The following is a 20,827-nucleotide window of genomic DNA, read 5'->3' as shown; positions in this document are numbered from 1 at the left end:
CGTCCAGCCTGGATGGGGCTCCCCGGGACCATCTGAGCCGCTCGGGAGGGGAAGAGCCCGCAGACCCCGGTTCGTGCTCCCTCCTGCGGGGGACGTAGATCTGAGAGACCCAGAGACCGAGGGCGCGGAGCAGGGAGGCGGGGACGGCGACGGACGCGCGCGGCGCCCTCGACGCGCCGAGACAAAGAGCCCCCGCCCCTCGCGCAGCCTCCAGGCCGCCTGGCGCGGGGTCTCAGGCCGGGCGGGGCCGCTCGCTCCCCGCCCCCCCTCCGCCCCCGCGGGGGGCGGGGCCGGCTTTGTGCCAGCCGCGCCGCAGCCCCCGCCGCCGCCAGCTCCGCCCTCCGAGCGCGGGCGCGCCAGGTGAGGGGCCTGCGGGCGGAGCGCGGACCCCACCCCTCCACCGGCTCCGGCCCTCGGGGTCCTGGAGGCCCCAGCCCTGACTCGCGGGTGGGACCCCAGCCCGGAGGCTCTCGACCAGGCCGACCCCGCCCTCTCTGCCGAGCCCTCTCGCGGCTCCTCCATCCGGGGAGGCAGCCGGAGGGTTGGGCAGGACCGCAGTGCGCCAGGGGCGGCCACGGCCCCCGCCTCGCGGCCTCAGTTTCCCTGGGCGTTTTCTGCGCATCCCGGCCCGCCCCTCCTCCGCGGGCGCCGGGCAACTGGTCCCCCAGGGCTCAGTCTGCGCCTCCCCTCCTCCAGCGCGGCTTTGTCCCCTCCAACTACGGTTTGTGGCGCCCCGGGCACGATGATCTCAACCAAGGAGAAGAATAAAAGCCCGAAGGACAGCATGACGCTTCTGCCCTGCTTCTACTTCGTGGAGGTGACTGGGGGGAGGTCGCGCTGGTGGGGGCGGGGCAGAGGCCTCCGTTCAGCCGGCCCTCGGGACCCCCACGCCGAGGGACCGGGGCGAGCACAGCCAGGGACCTGGGTGTGTGGGGCAGCGGGGAGGGCGGTCAGAACAGTTGGGCTCTGCAGGACGAGTAGGAGTTGCAAGAGAATGTTCTAGGCTTTGCGGGAGCTGGATAGATGCTCAAGACGGGATCTTCAGTCCGGGGTTCCGGTCAGCAGCTCACACGAAGGGGCTGGAGCAAGGTGCTGGGCGCGGTGGGCGGGCGGGGAGTGGGGCGCGCAGTATAGATATGATGTCTTCCTGCAATGTGAAGGCCGGAGGCCTGAGTGTCTGAATTGAAATTCCTCCTCTGCTAATCGTGGAGGCTCGTGCACTTCCCTGAGCTCTGACAGAACAGGCTCCGCATGTAGTGAGGGCCTTAGGAGTGCTGCAAAATAAGATAGTAAGTGCAGCCACCGGGCACATACTGAGCGCTAATGAAGGGTTGGTGAGGCGAATCCACCTGATCAGAACCTGGGTTACCCACAATGCCACAATGCTCGCCAGGCCAGGAAACCCGGCTGGAGTGAGGGGCCCAGACTGGGCGTGGGTGGAGAAGTACCCCGGACCTGAGCAGATAGTACCCAACCCTACCCTGAGCAGGGTCACCCAGACAGCTGGTTACCTCCCCCACAGGCAGAAAACCTGGTTAGTTTTTCAAGTTTGCATTTGAATCCTTATTACAGTAGGTTATTCCTCCTCAGTGTTCTACAGGCCACACGGAGGCAGCCCCTCACCCTCAGTTTCTCCCAACTTCCCACTACTCTCACCTGTGTGCCTTTCCAGAACACCTTTCACCCAGCCTTTCACTTTTCACCTGGGCTTCCCAGGTGGCGCTAGTGGTGAAGAACCGGCCTGCCAGTGCAGGAGAGTAAGAGATGTGAGTTCAATCCCTGGATCGGGAAGATTCCCAGAAGAGCAGGGCAGCCCACTCCAGTATCCTTGCCTGGAGAATCACCATGGACAGTGAGCCTGGTGGGCTACAGTCTGTGGGGTGGCAAAGAGTCCGACAGGACTACAGCCAGCCTCCCATTCAAGTTCACCATATGTAGCCCTTCCCCCACCACCTGTAGAAACGCAGGTTCTGCCTTCAGCCTTTTTTTTTTTTTGGCTTCAGGCAGGGTCTTAGTTGTGGAATGCAGGATCTTTAGTTTCAGCATGTGGGATCTAGTTCCCTGACCAGCGATCAAACCTGGGCTCCTGGGAGTGCAGAGTCTTAGCTGGCGTTTCTAGCAGAGATCTTTGTTTACCATCGCCCCATCATTTTTCACTGCCCTGTAGTACTCCAGTGCCAGCCCTAGGGAGTTGGGCGTTTGGGGGGTTCCTAGTCTTGATGTCTCACAAACATTCCTGCTGCCAAGTCGCTTCAGTCGTGTTCGACTCTGTGCGACCCCAGAGATGGCAACCCACCAGGCTCCCCCATCCCTGGGATTCTCCAGGCAAGAACACTGGAGTGGGTTGCCATTTCCTTCTCCAATGCATGAAAGTGAAAAGTGAAAGTGAAGTCACTCAGTTGTGTCTGACTCTTAGCAACCCCGTGGACTGCAGCCCACCAGGCTGCTCCGCCCATGGGATTTTCCAGGCAAGAGTACTAGGAGACTGTAAACTCTTTGGCCTGTGTCATCCTGCACAGAATGCAGAGCTTGTCTGCATTGTGCATCTCTATTGAGCAGGGTGTGGAAAGACCCCAAATTCCTCCTACTGAGGCCCCTGCACTTGCCTGTTTCCCCATAGTTGTGTCTGCACCTGTGTTGGTGATGTTTGAATTTTGACCAACCCAAGAGGTGCAAAGCCATATCCCAGCCCTGGTGTGCATTTCCTGTACTGCCAGCATTATGTTTGTGTGTGCGTGGTAAGTCCCTTCAATAGTGTCAGACTCTTTGCAACCCTGTGGGCTGTATCCCACCAGGTTCCTCCGTCCATGGGCTTTTCCGGGCAGGAATACTGGAGTGGGTTGCTAGTTGCTATTTCCTCCTCCAGGGGATCTTCCAGACCCAGGGATCGAACCTGCATCCCTTAACATCTCCTGGATTGGGAGGCAAGTTCTTTACCACTAGTGCTGCCTGAAAAGTCCAAGAATACTGGAGTGGGTAGTCACTGCCTTTTCCAGGAAGTATTCCCGACCCAGGGATCGAACCCAGGTCTCCTGAATTGCAGGCAGATTCTTTACCGTCTGAGCCACCGGGGAAGCCCAGTATTACATTTATTCATTCTTAAATACACATGCCCCCAAAGCAAGCACGGTAGCTTGCCATTGTGAGTGTGTGAATGATTTTCCTTTGGGGCGGATATGCTCTGAGGGGTTCCTGGTTTTCAGCTGAGGGTCTCTGGAAGCAGTGAGAAGTGGGTGATGTGATTTAGGAGGCACTTACAGACCCTCAGGGAGTGGCAGACTCTGAAGTGGGGCCTCTGCCACTAACCCACTCTGCCACCAGGTGCTTCCAGCTGGATCTGGCAGGGAGATGTGGGCAGAGGGCTGGAGGAGAAGCAGGGGGAGCTGGCCAGGCATTACAGCCACTTTGCCGGGGACTTGGAAAGACATGGGGGAGGTCTTCAACGTGACCCTCTAGTGGAAAGATTTGCTGGTTTTAAGTTGTACGCTAAACCCTCTCTGTGGCCGGACACCATCTGCCCACTGAGCCAGATGCTAAGCACTTGGACTGTGTTTGCTCGTCCAGTCCTACACAGACATCCTGGGGGGTGGCCACTGTATTGTTCCTGTTTTCAGCTCGGAAGACTGAGGCACAGGGAAGGGGAGGAGCCATGATGCAAGCCCAGGCAGGTGGCCATGAACTGCTTCACTCAGCTGCCTTGGGCCTCCTGCCTTCATGCAGCAGGTGCTCTATAAATGCTCCTTGGACACCAGCCCAGCTCCTTCAAACCCAGCTCACCCAACTTTGGCATTTCCCCTCTGGAAGCCTCCAGCCAGGATTGCATGGAGGGTGGAGGCCCCGCTCAAGGCACTGTAGAGATAGAGCTGGGAGCTTCCCAAGGCAGCTGAGCCCCCTTAGGGGCCCACCTACACTCTGGTCCCAGAGGTGGCCCCAGTGGATATGTCAGGTTGAGACCCATGGACCAGAAGGGGAGGCAGAGGACACTGGGAGGGTTTGCCTCCGTTGGAATCTGCTCAGTCAGTGCTTTGCAGTACGAGTAGCTGAGTGAGTGGTGGTGTACAGCCTGCCCCGCTGCCCTCCTCGAGCACACTGTTGGTGACTCGGTCAGGTGCAGCTCAGCTTTCCCGAACCTCAACCTCCCACCTGTTCCTCATAACTGCTCTGAGCAAGAAAAAACGTCACGTGTGCCCTCTGCCTATCACCTGGGGGCACATGATCAGGTTGTGCAGAAGGACAGTTGTATGAATGAGCAACTCAAAAGAATTCATTTATAAATAAAAATTCATTTATTCAGGCCCAACACCCATGTTCCTGGGGCTTAGTGTGAAGCTGGCATGTAGGGTATGGGGTGCAGAGGAGAAATAGCAGCAGAAGAGATGAACAGGCTGGAGCCAGGAAGGGTGTCTCCAAGGAGGGCAGGACCCCAGAGGCAGGTCTAAGTGCATCCATCCATCCATCCCTGAGAGAAGAGGCCAAGAGGCAGGAACCTGTCTGCCCTTCCCAGATTGTTCAAGGCAGCAAAGGTGCCTTGGAGAGAAATGAATGAAGTGATTAGTGGGTGGATGGATGGATGGAAGGATGGGTGAGTGGGTAAGTGGATGGGTAGAAGGAATGAAAAAAGAAGCAAGCAAATGTGAGTGGATGGATGGAAGGTAGATTGATCGGTGAATGATGGAGAATGGTTGCTTGGATGGATGGGAAAAAGGGAGGATGGATGGTGGACTGGATGGATGACACTTGACTGGGGGGAATAAATGAGTTGATGGATGGGTGGGTGGGTGGGTGCATGATGGGTGAGTGGGTCAATGGATGGGTAGATAGATGGGTGAGCAAGTAGGTGTATATATGGGTGGATGAAAGGAAACAGCCAAACAGGCATAAGTGGATGGATGAATGAATGGTGGATTGATGGATGGAGTTGAGAGATGGATAGATGGATGATAGGTGGGTGGAATAGTCAGGGCATGGATAGATGGGTGGTACATGGGAGCATGGGTGGTCAGATGGATGGATAATGAATAAATGGATGGAAAATTGTTGTAAGTTTATGGGTGATGTTTTTGAATAAATGAATGATAGATGGATGGGTTAATGGAGGGACGGGTCAATGGGTGAGTGGATGAGTGGGTAAGTTGATGGGTGGAAGGAAGGATGGAGGATGATGGATGGCAGGGTAATGTGGCTGGCTGGGTGGGCTGATGGATGGGAAATGAATAAATGGATAGAAAGAATTGGAAGTTGATGGATAGAGGGATGGGTGTTTGGACAAATTGATGATTCAATATGTGGGTTGATGGATAGATGGTAAGTGGATGGATAGTTGGTTCATGGATAGATGTGCGGATGGGTGGATGGAAGGAAGGAAGGGTGGGTGGGTAGATGAGTGGTGGGCAGAAGGATGAATGGAAGCATGGGCAGGTGAGTAGGTGGGTGGATGGAAGGATGGATGAGTAAGTGGAGGGAAGGAAGGAATGAATCATGGGTGAATGGATAGGTAGGTGGATAGATGGAGGTAGATGGCTGATGGAAATTTATGGAAGGATGGATGGGAGAATGGGTAGATGGACGAACAGATGGGTGGATGGGTGAGTGGTTTGATGGTTAGAAAATGGATAAATGAATAGATGGGGGTTAATGGATGGAGGGATGATTGAATGGATGGGTAATGGATGTATGGTGGATTTATTTTGGGAGGGGGGATGGCAGGTGGGTAGATGGATGGATGGGAGAGTGAGTGGATGGATGGATGGGTGGCCAGATGGAAGGGAGCAGGTGTGGGTGGATGAAAGGATGGTGGATGGATGGGTGAATACATGAAGGAAGGAAGGAGGGGTGGATGGACGGTAGATTGCATGGATGATGGAAGGACAGCAGAAGGGATGTGTATATGGATGGATGGATAGAAGGGAGGGTGGGTGGATGGATGGATGTTGGAATTTGGGGGTGGAGGATAGGTGTTTAGATGAAAGGATAATTGGATGAGTGGATGAATGGAATGATGGATGGATGATAGGTGGATGGATGGGAGGATAGGTGGGTAGATAGGATGAATGTAAGGAAGAAAGGAAGGAAAAGATGAGTGGATGGATGGATGGATGATAGATGGGAGGAAGGATGAGTTAGTAGGTGAGTGTCAGATAATGAATAAATGGATGGACAGATGTTGCAAGTTGATGGACAGGGGTGGGTGTTTGGATGAAAGGATAAATGGTTTAATTGGTGGTGGCTGGATGGATGGGCTGATGGAGGAAGGAAGCAAGCATGAGTAAATGGATGAATGGATTGTGGATTGATGGATGGATGATGGAAGACAATGGCTAGATGGGTGGGTGGGTGGATGGATAGAAGGAATGAAAGATGAGGGGATAGATGGATAGAGGTGGGTGAGTGGATGATGGAAGGATGGATGATGAATTGATGGTGATGATGGTGAATGCATAATGGAAGATGATGGATGAATGCTGGATGGGGCAGTGGGTGGATTGATGGATGGATGGACAGAAGGAAGGGAAGATCAGCAGATAGATGGGTGAGGGTCAGATGGATGGAAAATGACTAAATGAATAGATGGATGTTGGAAGTTGATAGGGTGATTAGTGGATTGACGAATTAATCTTGGGTGCACGAATGGCTCTGTTAGATGCACAGATGGGTGGTGGGTGACTCAGTTGATGAATGAGCTGATCAGTGGGTGAACAGCACGGATGGGTGGACAAGTCAGTGACGGGACTGAATTTGTGGGCGGATGACTCACTCAGTGAATGAGTGTGGTGTGACCCTGGCCAGCGTTCTTCCTGCAGCTGCCGATAGTGGCATCCTCCATCGTGTCCCTCTACTTCCTGGAGCTGACCGACCTCTTCAAGCCAGCTAAGGTGGGCTTCCAGTGCTATGACCGCACGCTGTCCATGCCCTACGTGGAAACAAGTGAAGAGCTCATCCCACTGCTCATGCTCCTCAGCTTGGCCTTTGCTGCACCTGCAGCCTCGGTGAGTCCCAGGGCAGGGCGGGGCTGGCTGTGGGCCCCCGGCTGGAGCCTTGCTGAGCACCTCCATGTCCACAGATCATGGTGGGTGAGGGCATGCTGTACTGTCTACAGTCCCGGCTGTGGGGCCGCAGCGGGGGCCCAGGTGGGCCCGAGGGCAGCATCCATGCCGGCGGCTGCAACTTCAACTCCTTCCTTCGGCGGACGGTGCGCTTTGTAGGTGAGTCCCCCATGGCATCTGCACACTGAGGGTGGTGGGTCTGGCCCCAGCTCCCGTGTCTGGCCCTTGCACTCCCACCCCACAGGTGTCCACGTATTTGGCCTGTGTGCCACGGCCCTGGTGACTGACGTGATCCAGCTGGCCACGGGCTACCACGCACCCTTCTTCCTGACTGTCTGCAAACCCAACTACACCCTGTTGGGCACATCGTGTGAGGCCAATCCCTACATCACACAGGATATATGCTCTGGCCACGACACCCATGCCATCCTGTCTGCCCGGTGAGCATGCCTGGCCCTGTCCCAACAAGCATGTAGGGAAACTAAGGCAGGTCCCAGAGCCTTAGGGCTCACATGGGTGTTTCTTACAGGAAGACGTTTCCGTCCCAGCATGCCACTCTGTCTGCCTTTGCTGCTGTCTACGTGTCGGTGAGTGCTGCCCCACACCCCAGATGCCCCACAGGGACCAACTGCCCTGACCACCCACCTGTCCCCCGGCAGATGTACTTCAACTCGGTCATCTCGGACACCACCAAGCTGCTGAAGCCCATCCTGGTGTTCTCCTTCGCCATTGCAGCGGGCGTCTGCGGCCTCACCCAGATCACGCAGTACCGCAGCCACCCGGTGGACGTCTACGCAGGCTTCCTCATTGGGGCTGGCATAGCGGCCTACCTGGTGAGGGGCCGAATAGGGAGGCCCGAGGGGGAAGGCCAGCCACCCCTCCCCACCCCCGCCCAGGGGGATGCTGCCATCTTCTCCCTTGGGAGCTGGAGGCAGACTCTCATGACCCCAGACTTGCCAAATGTGCAAAGTAACCAGAAGCCAGAATTTGTCCTGTGGGGAAAAAGGTGGACTTCCCCCTCTCTGACCCCCAAGGCATGTCTGTGGCCCGGTGGGGACCCTAGTCTCCAGCCACAGGCCTCACACCCAGTCCCCATCTCATCTCTAGGCCTGCCATGCAGTGGGCAACTTCCAGGCCCCACCAGCAGAGAGACCAGTGGCCGTGGTGCCAACTAAGGACGCGCTAAGGGCTCTGACCCAGCGGGGCCATGACTCGGTGTACCAGCAGAACAAGTCCGTGAGCACCGATGAGCTAGGTCCACCCAGCCGGTTGGAGGGTGTGCCCCGGCCCGTGGCCCGCGACAAGACCTCGCTGGGCAGCCTAAAGCGGGCCAGTGTGGATGTGGACCTGCTGGCCCCGCGCAGCCCCATGGGCAAGGAGAACATGGTGACCTTCAGCCACACACTGCCCCGTGTCAGCACGCCCTCGCTAGACGACCCCGCCCGCCGCCACATGACCATCCATGTTCCACTGGACGCCTCCCGCTCCAAGCAGCTCATTAGTGAATGGAAGCAGAAGTCACTGGAGGGCCGAGGCCTGGGGCTACCGGATGAGGGCAGCCCTGCACACCTGCGGGCACCCGCAGAGCCCATGGCTGAGGAGGAAGAGGAGGAGGAGGAGGAAGAAGAGGAGGAGGAGGAGGAGGGGGAGGAAGGGGGACCAGCACCTCCCTCACTGTACCCCACAGTCCAGGCTCGGCCAGGGCTCGGGCCACGCGTTATCCTGCCACCTCGGCCTGGACCGCAACCTCTGGTTCATATCCCTGAGGAGGGGGCCCAGGCAGCAGCTGGCCTGTCCCCCAACAGCAGCGCAGCTGTGCGGGCCAAGTGGCTCATGATGGCTGAGAAGAGTGGAGCGGCAGTGGCCACAGCCTCGGCCCAGCCCCGCATGGCCAACCCGCCCCGGCTGCTGCAGGTCATTGCCATGTCCAAAGCTCCAGGTGCACCCGGCCCCAAGGCAGCCGAGACGGCTTCCTCATCTAGTGCCAGCTCTGACTCCTCCCAGTACAGGTCACCGTCTGACCGCGATTCTGCCAGCATCGTCACCATTGATGCACACGCACCCCACCACCCTGTGGTCCACCTGTCTGCGGGTAATGGGCCCTGGGAGTGGAAGGCGGCGGGAGTCGGGGCCAAGGTCGTGGAGGGAGAGGGTGGCTATGAGCTCGGGGACCTGGCCCGCAGCTTCCGCGGTGGGGCCAAGCCCCCAGGCATCTCCCCAGGCTCATCAGTCAGTGACGTGGACCAGGAGGAGCCACGGTTTGGGGCCGTGGCCACTGTCAACCTGGCCACGGGTGAGGGGCTGCCCCCACTGGGCGCAGTCGATGGTGTGCTGGGACCAGGCAGCCGGGAGTCGACGCTGCGTCGAAAAGCAGGCCCAGCGCTTGGTGATCGGGAAGCAGCGGAAGCCGAGGCCGAGAGCTACTACCGGAAGATGCAGGCTTCGCGCAGGTTCAAGGACTGAGGGCGGGGGTGGGGGTGGGGCAGGGGGGTCTTGGTAGACAATAAAAGGTGATCCTGGAGAAGAGCTCACAGTCTGAGTCTTTCTGGAGTACTGGGTGTAGGGGTGGGGCCGAAACCCCCACACATGAAGGGTAACATGGCTGAGTTTACAGAAAGGAAACAGCAGTGAAATCAACAGGCCCAATAAAGAGGGGAATCAAGTGCAGGATACAGAGAGTTTATTCAGAGTCCAGTACAGACTGGCCAGACCGCCTTCTACATGTGGACAGGAAAAAAGAGCCTACAGAAAAGGTAGGAGTTGTTATAAAATCGCTTTAATTCAGTTCTCTCTGCATTACAAGCCGGCAGTGGGCGGGGCCTGCCGTGCTCCTTACAATACTGAGCCTGTAATTGCTGTTATCAAAATATACATCTGTGTCACCATAAAAAACCGCATTTGCTGCCCCTCACGTCTTACAACAGGTATAAAAAATTATAAATATTTACACCCTTGTTCCACCCCGACATGGAAACTTGAGGCCCAGGCCCCGAAGTGAGGGCCGGCCAGCAGAGGCCTGCGTGCAGGGCACCCCTTGGACCCGTGAGTGCAGGACGAGGCGTGAAGACCGGAGGGGAGGGCTGTTGCCCCACCTCCTGGGGTCCCAGCATTAGAGGCAGGAGAAAAACAGAAACAAAACTTTGGTCCAAAATTTGCAGGAAAAAAAGAAACCCTGAAAGTTGAAGAGCACTTGTCCTCAGAGAAAGGACAATCAGGTGTGAGTAAGGCATCGGGCGGCAGATGCCGGCCCCGCTGTGTCTGCCCTGGAAACTAGATCCTGCCCTGCGACTCAATGACAAGGAATAAAATAAAAGTACAGTATACAAGGTCATACCACAAGGAGAAAGTTTAGGTTACACTCATACCATTTTTATCATCTTGCTATATAAAAAGTTACTTAAAACTATTTCTTTTGCATATAAATGAAAAAGATTAGAATATTTGGTCAACTGGAAATATTGCTAGGCACAGGTGTCTGCAGCTGCATCGAAGCATAATACAGAGATTACAGTGAAAACAAAGCTGAAGAAGCAACAGGGAAGGGTCCGGGGAGGCCCCAAGGCTGGGGGAGAATCACACACTTGATTAAAGGATTGGGTGGCGGCCACAGCCCCCCACCACACCAGGCACATGATCCCAGGGGAGGCTGACCCCGCAAGCCCTGCCAGGGCAGCGGGTTTAAGGCACAAGAAAGCCAAGTGGGGGTTTAGGAGCGCCCGCCCTGCAGGCGGCAAAGGCACAGGCAGGGGCCGGGCGGGTGGTGCCATCCACCGTCACCAAGAGCTTGAGGCTGGCACCCCACCTCCCCAAGGTGAGCAAGTGAATTAGATTTAATTTCTTTTAAAAACAGGTAAACTGATTTCTCTTTTAAAAAAATAAAATCTCTGGTCTTTTAAGGTCACTTCAGCTGCTTTTTAAAGTGGCTTTTTATCTGGAATGATGGAAGTTGTTGCCGGGTGCCCGGCAGGCTGGTCCTGGGTGGCGGCCTAGATGGTGGACTTGGAGAAGGACACCCGCAGGTGGTGGTTCTCACCCAGGTCATGGTTGTGCAGGTCGATGAGTGCCTGGATGGCCTCCTCCACTGAGCCCATCTGGATCAGCGCCATCTTGCGGTCCTTCCTGCAAGGAGTGGGGGAACACAAGCATGAGGAGCCGCAAGGGGCCAGGGAGCCTAGGGGCAGTGGGGGAGGGGACTCTGCTCACTGGAAGAACTTGAACCCTTTGACGATCCCGCCGTTACTGGAGAAAAGAATCTTGAGGTCATCCTCAGAGATGGAGGGCCTGTAAGTGGAGAGAGATGTAAGCCTGTCTGTGCAAGGTCAAGGTCATTCCCTTAGGACAGGAATGTCCAGGGATTCGGGGGTGCCCAGAAATGAGGGATAAGATGATGGAAGCATCTGAGAGGCAGAGGCACTCACGGGATGTTGGAGAGGTGCAGAGTGGCCGAGGGTGGGAAGATGTTCTGGAAGTTCTTGGAGCCAGGCTTCTTGAAGCGGTGCAGGGGCGAGTTTCCATAGTCCTTGGTCAGGCCCTGGTCCTCCTGGCCCTCGCGGGGCAGCTGCACGCTCTGGTGCTTAGAGAGTGTGATGCGCACTGGCTTTCCGTGCAGCTTGTGCCCATTGAGGTGACTCATGGCTGGGGGCGGGGCAGAGGAAGAGACAGCATACGTGACCTGAAGGCCCTGGGTACCACCAACAGCCCTGCCCTCCCTGGCCACCCCTTACCCAGCTGTGCCTGGCTCCCATCGGCCATCTGCACCAGGGCGTTCTCCTTCTTGTTGAACAGGACCTTCACACGCTGCACATCTCCATACACGCCTTCAAAAGCACAGGGACAGGGGGCTGAGCCCCAGGCCCCAGCCACCCACCCGCCGTCCCCACGACCCACACTCCCACACAGGGCTGGCTCTCCCCAGTTTGCTTATTCTGCCTCTGAGAACCTGTCTAGACACAGGGAGCATGACTGGGAGGGCTGCCTTCCGCAAAGAAGCCATAAAATCCAGGAAAGGTCAATTGCCAAGGAACCATCCTGTAGCATGCTACCGACACATTTACGCTGCCAACAGCATGCGGGTAGGGAACCATGCTCTATAGAATCCAAATAAATACGCAAACCGCAGCCCAGACCGCACGCATCGGAATCTCAGGGCGTAACAACCACCTCAATTACATGAAAACAAGGTAATAAAAGTGTGAACGATAACATACCGAAAAGAATAAAGAGGCTTTGGGGTGTGACTCTCTTTAGAGGACAGCAGAGCAAGGCAGCGAGGGACAGGGAAAGGGAGAGGTCAGGGGGCGAGTTGCCAATCGTCCACCACGAGGAGGCAGCCCCGCAGGCGTGCAGGTTGATGGATGATGAAGTTGTCAGGATGTTAATATTCAAGGGCAGGTTGGTTTCCGGAGAGCAGGGTTTGAGGGGGAATTTTGTTTTTTTTTTTTATTTATTTATGGTTTTGTTTTGTTTCAAGCAACAACAGGAAGCAGAAGTACCGTGCAGTCAGTTGGCAAAGAAATTCCGGATCAGGGCAAGAAAAAAAATTGGGAAAGGGGAAGGGGAGAAAAGAAAAAAAGTAGCAAAAACACAGGTCAGTAAATACATAAGAAAACACGCGGTGCCCCATCAGTCAAGACCACACACATTACAGGCCACACGCCGGGCAGACAGCCGGAGCACCCTCCGCGGGGAGGAGGCGGCGCCTGCTGGCCCCCCACTCGCTCCCCCAACCAGGCCCTCCAGGAACCGTCTCCTCAGCCCGCACCGGAGCCTCCAGTCAGGCTCGCCAGGCGCTGCGAGCGGACAGCTTGGCCAGAGGAACTGGGACAGGACTGGGGAGACTGAGAGTCACACGAGGTCAGACAGGCAGGAGAGCAGCTCATTAAACAAGAACCCCGTCTCTCGAGAAGCAAATACTGAGCCTCGCTCACTGGACCCCAGCTCCCTGAGCTAATCCAGCCCCAAGACAAGCCAGGCCTGGCTGCCACCTCAGGGACTGCCGGGTGGCCTCAGCTTGCACCCTCCCCTCAAGGCGCCCCTCTGCAGGCCAAGGTTCGCTGGGCTGGAAATTTCAAGTTTGTTCTCATGTACCAAATACTTCAACTCTCAACATCGTGAAATTAGGAACGTAAATTAAGATGTTAAGGAAACAAGAGAACTCCAAGCACTGCGGGAAAGGAGGCAGCAGTGAGTGACGTCAGCACAGAGAGGAGGATGGGGACGCCCACGGGCACTGGCTGGGCCTGGCCCAGCTCCAGAGCCCAGTGCCCGGTCAGAGGCTCCATCTGCACTAGGACTAGGGGCACTCCCAATTCCTAATTCCCGGAGGCGCCACGTACCTCAGGGTTGAGATTGCTGACCAGCAGGACAGAGTTGCCTGCCCCCGCCAGGCCTGGGATGGCGATCCGGCCCGCTGCCGCTGCTGCTGCCGCTGCCGACGGAATAGCCAGAGGGGCCAAAGCCCCATGCACATTAGGAACAGAGAGACCTGCAGGGTGAATGGGGTTAGCTGAGTGTGGTGCCCACAGTCTCCACAAGGAAATCGGTCTTGCCCATCCTCATGCAAACAGAGATGCAGGGGGTGGGTGGGGGCATCAGCCTGGCCCCCAGCCCTGCGACCCTCCATGCTCCTCAGAGCACACCACCGTACTGGCCTGACCACCTATATGTGCCAACAACACAGAAGACTCAGGCTTCTCAGACACAAGATCGAGCCCGGTGGCCTCGGCTGTGCGTGCACGCAGGTGCCCGTCACCATGCAAACAGCATGCCGGGCATAACAGGCTCAAGACTATTCCGCGTGTGGGCGCCTGGCCCCCGGGAGGGATGCTCAGGTGTGCTCACCCAGCGCATGCCGCTCCGCTTACCAGGCCGCTCAAAATGCACTACTAGGGGCGCATCCCTCCAACCACAGGCGCTGGTCCTCAGCGGCTCAGCAGCCCGGCCACGCCTGCCCTGTCCAGACTCCGCGCCCAGAAGGCTAGACCCCCGTACTGCGCCACGTTGGCCGCCGGGGAAGCAGAGCTACTGGCGAGATGTGGACATGCAGAGGCGGCGCTGGGGCGAGTATGTGAGTACCTGCGGCTTGAGGAATTGCAAAGGTGGGAGGGAAACCAGCTCCTGCATACGGAGAGGCTGACATTATACCAGGCGCACCTAGAAACAAACGAGACACTAATCATCGCACCCACGGGTGCGAGCCGGCTGCCAGGGCCCCACCCGCAAGTGCGGGGTGGGCTGTGTGGGCGCCTAGCCTGAACTACGAGTCCTGCCTGGGTGGCCTGCCCCCGGCGTCTCACCAAAGGCAGCAGCCATGGTCTGGTCCAGCGAGGGCTGGCTGTCACCGGACGGCAGGTCAGGGCGCGTGTAGTCGCGGCTCTTGTCGTTGTTATACTTGACGTTTAGGCTGGTGAGCTTGGAGAAGTCGATGCGCAGTGTGCAGCATGCATTGTAGATGTTCTGGCCGTCCAACGACTGTGAGGACAGTGAGGAGGCTGTCAGCAGGTGCCTGGCGGCCAGGGGCACGGCTGCCCTGGGGACCACTCACCAGCTTGGCGTGCTGGGCGCTCACGGGGTCCGCGTATTGCAGCAATGCCTGGAACTGGTTGTTCTTGGTGAAAGTGATGATCTTAAGAACAGTGCCAAACTTGGAGAAGATCTGTGGGAGAAGCTGGTGGGTCAGCCTGGGCCCAGGCACCAGCCCCACTGCCCACAGCTGAAGCCCAGTGCCCTTACCTGGTGCAGCACGTCCAGGGTCACTGGGTAGAAGAGGTTCTCCACGATGATCCTAAGCACTGGGCTCTGGCCAGCCATGGCCATGCCCGCATCCACCGCCGCGGCCGAGGCTGCCAGGGCCAGGTTTCCTGACTGGACTGAGTTCACAGCCTGCAAGGCCGCCTGGGCCCGCTGTGAGGACAGTACTGTGAGTCCCCCAGCCCCAACCCCGCCTGCCCCACCCTGCCCCCACCCACCCACACCTGAGGGTGCCGCACCGCCTGGTTAGGGGAGCTGTCTGTCTTGAGCTCCTTGTGGTTGGAGAACTGGATGTAGATGGGCTGGCCGCGCAGCACAGGCGTCACCGACGTGTAGTAGTTCACCATGGTGTTGGCAGCCTCTTCTGTGTGCATCTCGATGAAGGCCTGGGCATGGGAACAGGGTGAGCTGACTCATACCAGGGATGCCTCTGGGACCCACCCCAACTGGCCCAGGCCTCGTACCTGATTCTTCCCTTTCAGCATCAGGAGATTGGTGACCTTTCCGAAGGGCAGCCCCAGGGAAATGACCTCCCCCTCGGTGACATCGCCGGGCAGCTTGCGGATGTGGATCACCCTGGAGGGCACGCCCGCACTCCTGCTGTCCCCCTTGAACTTCTTGCTGTCGTTTCCATTTGCTGCAAAAAAGCACTGAGTCACATAGGGCACCCCAGGCTCCCTCAGAGCGGGGCCCTCCCTGGCACCGGGAGGTTTCCGGGCTGAAGTAGTCCCCACACTTGGCTCCCAGAACTGTGCAGTAGGCAGGTGCAGGGACCAGGCAGGGCGGTGGGCGGGTGGGGTTACCTGTAGACGCCGAGGTGCCGCTCATGATAAAGGGTCCGTTAGTGACGCAGGCAGAGAAGAGTTCGTCAGATCCCCGCTGCAAGAGAAGCAAGGTGAACCCAGTGTCCTCGCTGAGGCCCCTGATCCTCCCTACCAGGGCCCACATAGTTCCTTTCCCGCCGGTGGAGCCCTTGGGGCTCTCCCCAGGCAGGGACAGAGGCTGTCCCCTCCTAGGCCTCTGCGTGTCATGGCCACCTCCACCTTCCATCTCCCCACCCCCCTCACCAGTGTCTGGGGTCTGCATGGCTCAGGCTCACAGACCGTGAGGACAAAGCCCCCTTGTCCCCCTGTGGCCACCCGCAGGAGTATGTCCTACTTTCCAGTCTGAGGAAACCGGAGCCCAGCGACCAGAAACACCACCTCTTCAGGCGGCAGGTACCTTGGTGACCAACAGGCTTCCCAACTGCCCCTGTGGGTGGGCTCCCAGCCCTTGTTATCTCCAGAAATTCCCTCGTTAGTCTCAATCTAATAGAATCAACTTCCAGAACCCCTTGAGAAGCAGCTTAAACAAGGAGAAAGGCAAACAGCCTCCTGCCGGCTGGGCGATGAGACCCCAGAGGGCCATCCACCTGTGATTTCCTCGATACATGAAACCAGCGCCTGGCAGCAACAGGAGACCAGCCTCCCAGCCTTGACCCTTCTCCCTCAACCCGCCTTTCCGCCAGCTCGCCCTCCTCACATCAAGGACACCTTATCTCTGCCCTTCCCCTAAACTGCCAGCCAGTTCAGCCACTTACAAACAAGTAGGCTCCACATACAGGACACCTCCCCACCTTCCGTGGTCCAGCATTGAAGTGCCCCAGAGCCCCTTCAGGTGCTGACCCCCTCCCCAGCCCTCAGGACAGAAAAGTGGGCACAGCCAGGCCAAGGCTATGAGGCTAAGAGAATGTTCTGGGCCTCCTCACTGCCAGACCGCCAGCTATAGGCACGCCGACGAACCCAGATCCCAAACTCCCCAGCACCAGAGGCTGCTCAGAGCACTGCTTGGCTTTAATGCGTACAGGTTGGAGTTGGATGTAAATGAAGCAAAGTGTTAGCCCCACCAGCAGGCAGACCTACCCCATCATGCCTTTCCTCACTGCCCTGGCGTGGGGCGGGGGGGACCTGGACTCATCCAGGCTAAACAAACCAGAAACCAGGTGGAACACACCTGAGCCCCATTCCCACCTAAGCTGCAGGGAAGTCGACTTGGAGGCCTACCAACCCCTCCCCTCAGGTCACAAAAGCCCCCTGGCCAGAGCTAGACAAGAACAGACAGGGCACCCAAGTGGCTCCCACACAGACGCCGGCTGCACAACCTTAAAAAGGGCATCTCAGCTCCTGTCAACAGGTGATGGACGGGGGAAGAACTCCCTCCAGAGGGGGTCGTTCTTAGCTCCAACTCCCTTTTCACAGCAGATTGCCTGGCATGAATACCTATGTGGTCTGCCCACTTGGCAACCCCCCTCCCCCCAGCATAAGGAAGTGCAGGTAGTGACCAGAGGCTCACCAGGGACTGCCCACTGGGGGCGCAGAGAGCGCACACAGACAGAACCCTGGGGGGACAAAGGGCAGGCCAAGCTGCACTAGAGCCCCTGCTCTAAAATCAACTCAGCACCACCAGGAAGCCCCCGAAGCGTGCCCGGAGCCAGGGACAGCAGCAGCTAAGCACCACTACATCCCAACACCTGTCACTCGGGGCACAGCTCGTGCTTATCCTGAGAGGGGGGACCCAGGATGCCCTCCCGGAGGCACCCACGCTGGTGCACCCTCAGCCTCTGGAAGCGGCCTGGCTGGATGGGCCCCCACGGAAACAGGGGGGTGGGGGGTGTCACCGTGCCAGTTACAAGTACACCTGGATGAGATCCCCTCCCTCCCTCCTCTCGCCATCAAACAGGTTTTATCTGCAGGAAGATCAGGAAGGCTTGCGTGTGAAGAGTCCACCTGGGAAAACCGAAACCAGCCCAGGCCCCACAGCCAGAAACTAGCTGCTGCCTGCTCCCAGGGATAATGGGCTACCCCCAGGGCTGAGGTGGACACCCGGTCTCTGCCAGCGAGGCCCCCTTCTCGGAGCAAAAGTGAGCTCGACGAGAACATCCTCAGAAGCACCTCCATCCGCCCCAGAATCCCCAGGGATCCTCCCAACCCATGCCCACCCCTTAAACGGCCTGGGGAAGAAACTTCCACTTTTTCCACTTGAAACTGTCAAGAGTCCCATCAGCCCGCGGGCATCCCAGCTCCAACCAGATGCAGTTCTGGACTTCAGGGGAAAGGTCCTGAAGTCAGGGCGGGTGCCCCTCACCTCAGAGGAGCCACCCACCCCGTACTCCTACTACAGAGCAGGCTGTGGCACACCACCCCCCACCCCCAGCCCGGCAATGGGAGCACACAGGCCGCAGAGTGAACGGGCGGAAGGAGAAAGCGACGTCCCCAGTGCCTACCTTTGTACCAACTGCTATGTCTGGGACGATGCTGCAGAGAGAGAGAGAAAAAGGAGACATCAGCAAGGAGCACCCACCACATGCCAGCAGCATGGGCTCCAGGGGCGGCAGGAGCCCCTGCTCCAGGACTTCAGCAATGAGGCGGCTTGAGGAAGGGAAGGGAGGTGTCCTCTCTCTAATCGCCACTTGAAAAGGAGCCATCATTGTCCTCGGGCTCCTTTCCCCTCCCTCCCGGCAAGACCCCGGCCCCGCCTCCGATGCATCCAAAGACAAAGACACCCCCTCTGCAGGCCCTCGGAAAGACACTAGATGCTAATTAGGATTGAAATGCTGTTGCTTGCTTTCTAGAAACACGCAGTGCTTGGGAGAGGTTTCCAGCAAAAGGCAGGCTGTGAAAAGGCAACTCAGGGGCCCAAGGTTAGAGCTGCCGCCCCAGGGGACTGAAAAGGGGTCGACCCAGTGAAAAGGATCAGATAAAAGGGGACACCAGTTACTCATCAACTAGGGTCCATGTGACCTGCTAGGGAACGCAGGGTGTGTGACTGCCCCAGGCTCCAGGGTCCTGCAGGCCAAGCCCTCGGGACAGTAGAGCCCTTGAAGGGTGCCACCTAAAGACTCAGGAAGGGTCTGCTCAGGAGAACTTGGCCAGCTACACCCCACCAGGTCACCTGGCCACCAGCCTGCCATCACAGGAGACCAGAGCCTCCGGTGATGTCACATGTCCCCTGGCCAAGCCCCTGGCTGACAGAGGCCCTGGGGCCACTGCCTGCAGCATCGGGCTCAGGGTTCACCACAACCTGGGATCCGACCCTCCCACAGCCTCACCAGCCTATGCCGTGGGACTGCCACTTCTTCCCCACAAAAACCTTAAGGGTTAATGTCAACGATTTTTAAAAATCTTACTGAGCCAAGAAACAACTTCCCAGAAAAACAAAGAATGAAAAGCACGCAGTTTCCCAACTGCTAACCCAGGACGGCTGGCGGCTTCCTACTCAGGGAGGACCGCAGACGCAGGAAGTCTTTCAAAAAAGATGGCCTTTCTGCAAAAGGTCCCCCGACTTTCAAAAAGGCAGGCCAAACTGCAGCTGCACCAGCAGGCCAGGCCAGGCCCGGCTGCCTAGACAACCACACAACCGACCAGAGGCCGCAGACGCGCCCCAAACTACGTTTCCGTGACGAGGAAGGGAAACTCCGAAATTTGACCAGGGGGCCAGGAGAGCTCTTCCCACCGGGCTTGACCGGCGGGCTTCCCGGCTCCCAGCTCAGGAAGGGGCTTCTCTGGGAAGGTACGTCCCAGCCTAAGCGGACGACAGACCACGAGATCAAGTTCCTCTTGTTGCAGCAATTTTTCTAAAAGGCTAACCTTAATTCAGCCTGCAACCTATCATTTCAAACCCGAGGCACCGAAGGCACGTGACCCTCCAGGCACTGGTAACTGCCCGCCCCGCCCGGTAGGGCCGACAGAGGAAACAGGGCTGGCTTGAAGCTCCCCATCACAAGACATCCGCAACTGCCCCCAGACGCTTCCCGCGGGGCCCAGACTCGAGAACGCAGCTCCACCGGGTTCTACTAGCTTCCCAAGGCTGAGCCCCGCCGCCGCGGTGCCTACACCGACACCTCCGCACGCGGGGAGCGGGCTCAGGTCCGGAGCCGCCCCGCCCCCAAGGCGCCCGGGGCACCACCCCGGGACGCCGGGCGGGAACAAAGGGGGCGGCGGAGGGCCCGCGCCCTTCCGGGCGGGAGGGCGGCGTCTCCAGCCGCGCCCCGGCCTGCGGCGGGCGGGGGAAGCCGGAGTAGAGTCCGCGCGGCGGGAAAGGCCGCGCACGCGCGACAGAGCTGCCGAGAGCGCGCGGAGCCGCGCACGCGCGCGGGGGACCTCAGGGGGCGCGCGGAAACTGTACGGGGCGCCGCAAGGGCCACACGGCGGGCCGAAGGCGGCGCGTGCGTTTGGGGCCCAGACGGGAAGCGGGAAGGGCGGCGCAACCGCCGCGTGCTCTCGGGACGGGCCGCGTGGGCACCGGAAGCGGACAAGGCTCGGCCCGGCCGCCCCCAGCCCCCGATCCCTACAGCCTCTCGTCCGGCTACTCATCCCGGGCCGCAACCGCGCCAGAACTTGGGGGAAGGGAGAGAAACCCCGGCGGCGCCCGAGGGCCTGGAGTGGAGGCGGAGCGGCGCCCCGAATGTACCGCCCCGAAGAGGCCGGGGCGGCGGCGAGGCAAAGGCTGGATCGCGATATAGGCGCCGGGAAGCGCGAACCAGCACTACTCACCCGTCCATTGCACACACAGGAGACCCGCGGGGGACGGAGTGGAGGCGCCGGAATAGCAGGAACCGACCCAACGGCTCCGAGTTATAGACTCACAAAATGGCGGAGACGCCCGAACACGTCCCCCGCGCGCTCTGCCCATTGGCTCCCGCCGCGCAGATGGGCGGGGCGAGCCCCCTCGGACCCCGCCAGCGCCTCCCAATGGCTAGGAGGTCCCTCGAGGGGTGGGCCCAAGAACAGTGGCAAGCGGGCATTGGATAAGGCGGCCGTCCGTCAGAGCTCGAGGCGGAAATGGCCCGTTGAGTCGGAGGAGGTGCGAAGAGGTAAGACCATGTGATGGCGCCAGAGCCAGTTAGCGGAGCTGACCTCGTTTGTGGGGCTTTGCGGGAGAAGCCATCTTGGGAGTGGGTACGTGGCGGATCAGGCGGTGGGAAGCGTGCTTTCCCCAGCCTCCCGCCATCTTGCAAACTGGCAGAGACCACCTCGACCTCGGGCGTGATGTCAAAG

General features: G+C 58.6%; 2 protein-coding genes across 7 annotated transcripts; one reads left to right on the top strand and one right to left on the bottom strand.

The window, feature by feature from the left end:
• On the top strand, window positions 1-9,805 carry PLPPR3 (phospholipid phosphatase related 3). Of its 4 annotated transcripts, none has more exons than XM_061423282.1 (8): window positions 134-360; window positions 697-817; window positions 6,801-6,986; window positions 7,097-7,202; window positions 7,288-7,483; window positions 7,573-7,630; window positions 7,703-7,876; window positions 8,151-9,805. In XM_061423282.1, exons 2-8 carry the CDS (start codon window positions 743-745, stop codon window positions 9,504-9,506), a joined length of 2,151 nt encoding a protein of 716 aa, XP_061279266.1. In that variant the 5' UTR covers window positions 134-360; window positions 697-742; the 3' UTR covers window positions 9,507-9,805. The 4 variants fall into 4 exon arrangements, with proteins under 4 accessions (XP_061279264.1, XP_061279266.1, XP_061279265.1 ...); XM_061423281.1 differs by having other exon boundaries at window positions 7,061-7,202; XM_061423280.1 differs by lacking the exon at window positions 134-360 and adding an exon at window positions 1-69 and having other exon boundaries at window positions 7,061-7,202; window positions 7,573-7,876.
• Window positions 9,804-20,451, bottom strand: PTBP1 (polypyrimidine tract binding protein 1). 3 transcript variants are annotated; one of them, XM_061423283.1, is made up of 15 exons: window positions 20,324-20,451; window positions 18,055-18,085; window positions 15,596-15,671; window positions 15,257-15,429; window positions 15,032-15,178; window positions 14,775-14,945; window positions 14,587-14,697; window positions 14,339-14,513; window positions 14,118-14,195; window positions 13,379-13,527; window positions 12,251-12,284; window positions 11,768-11,860; window positions 11,462-11,678; window positions 11,247-11,324; window positions 9,804-11,162 (listed from the first exon to the last, which is right to left on the bottom strand). In XM_061423283.1, exons 1-15 carry the CDS (start codon window positions 20,329-20,331, stop codon window positions 11,030-11,032), a joined length of 1,674 nt encoding a protein of 557 aa, XP_061279267.1. In that variant the 5' UTR covers window positions 20,332-20,451; the 3' UTR covers window positions 9,804-11,029. The 3 variants fall into 3 exon arrangements, with proteins under 3 accessions (XP_061279267.1, XP_061279269.1, XP_061279268.1); XM_061423285.1 differs by lacking the exon at window positions 20,324-20,451 and adding an exon at window positions 19,418-19,730; XM_061423284.1 differs by lacking the exon at window positions 14,118-14,195 and having other exon boundaries at window positions 20,324-20,442.
• Between the last annotated feature and the right edge of the window lie 376 nt (window positions 20,452-20,827).

This window comes from Bos javanicus, chromosome 7 (genome assembly GCF_032452875.1).
Source record: "Bos javanicus breed banteng chromosome 7, ARS-OSU_banteng_1.0, whole genome shotgun sequence".
Lineage (NCBI taxonomy): Eukaryota > Metazoa > Chordata > Mammalia > Artiodactyla > Bovidae > Bos > Bos javanicus.
This window is presented reverse-complemented; position numbering and strand designations above follow the sequence as displayed.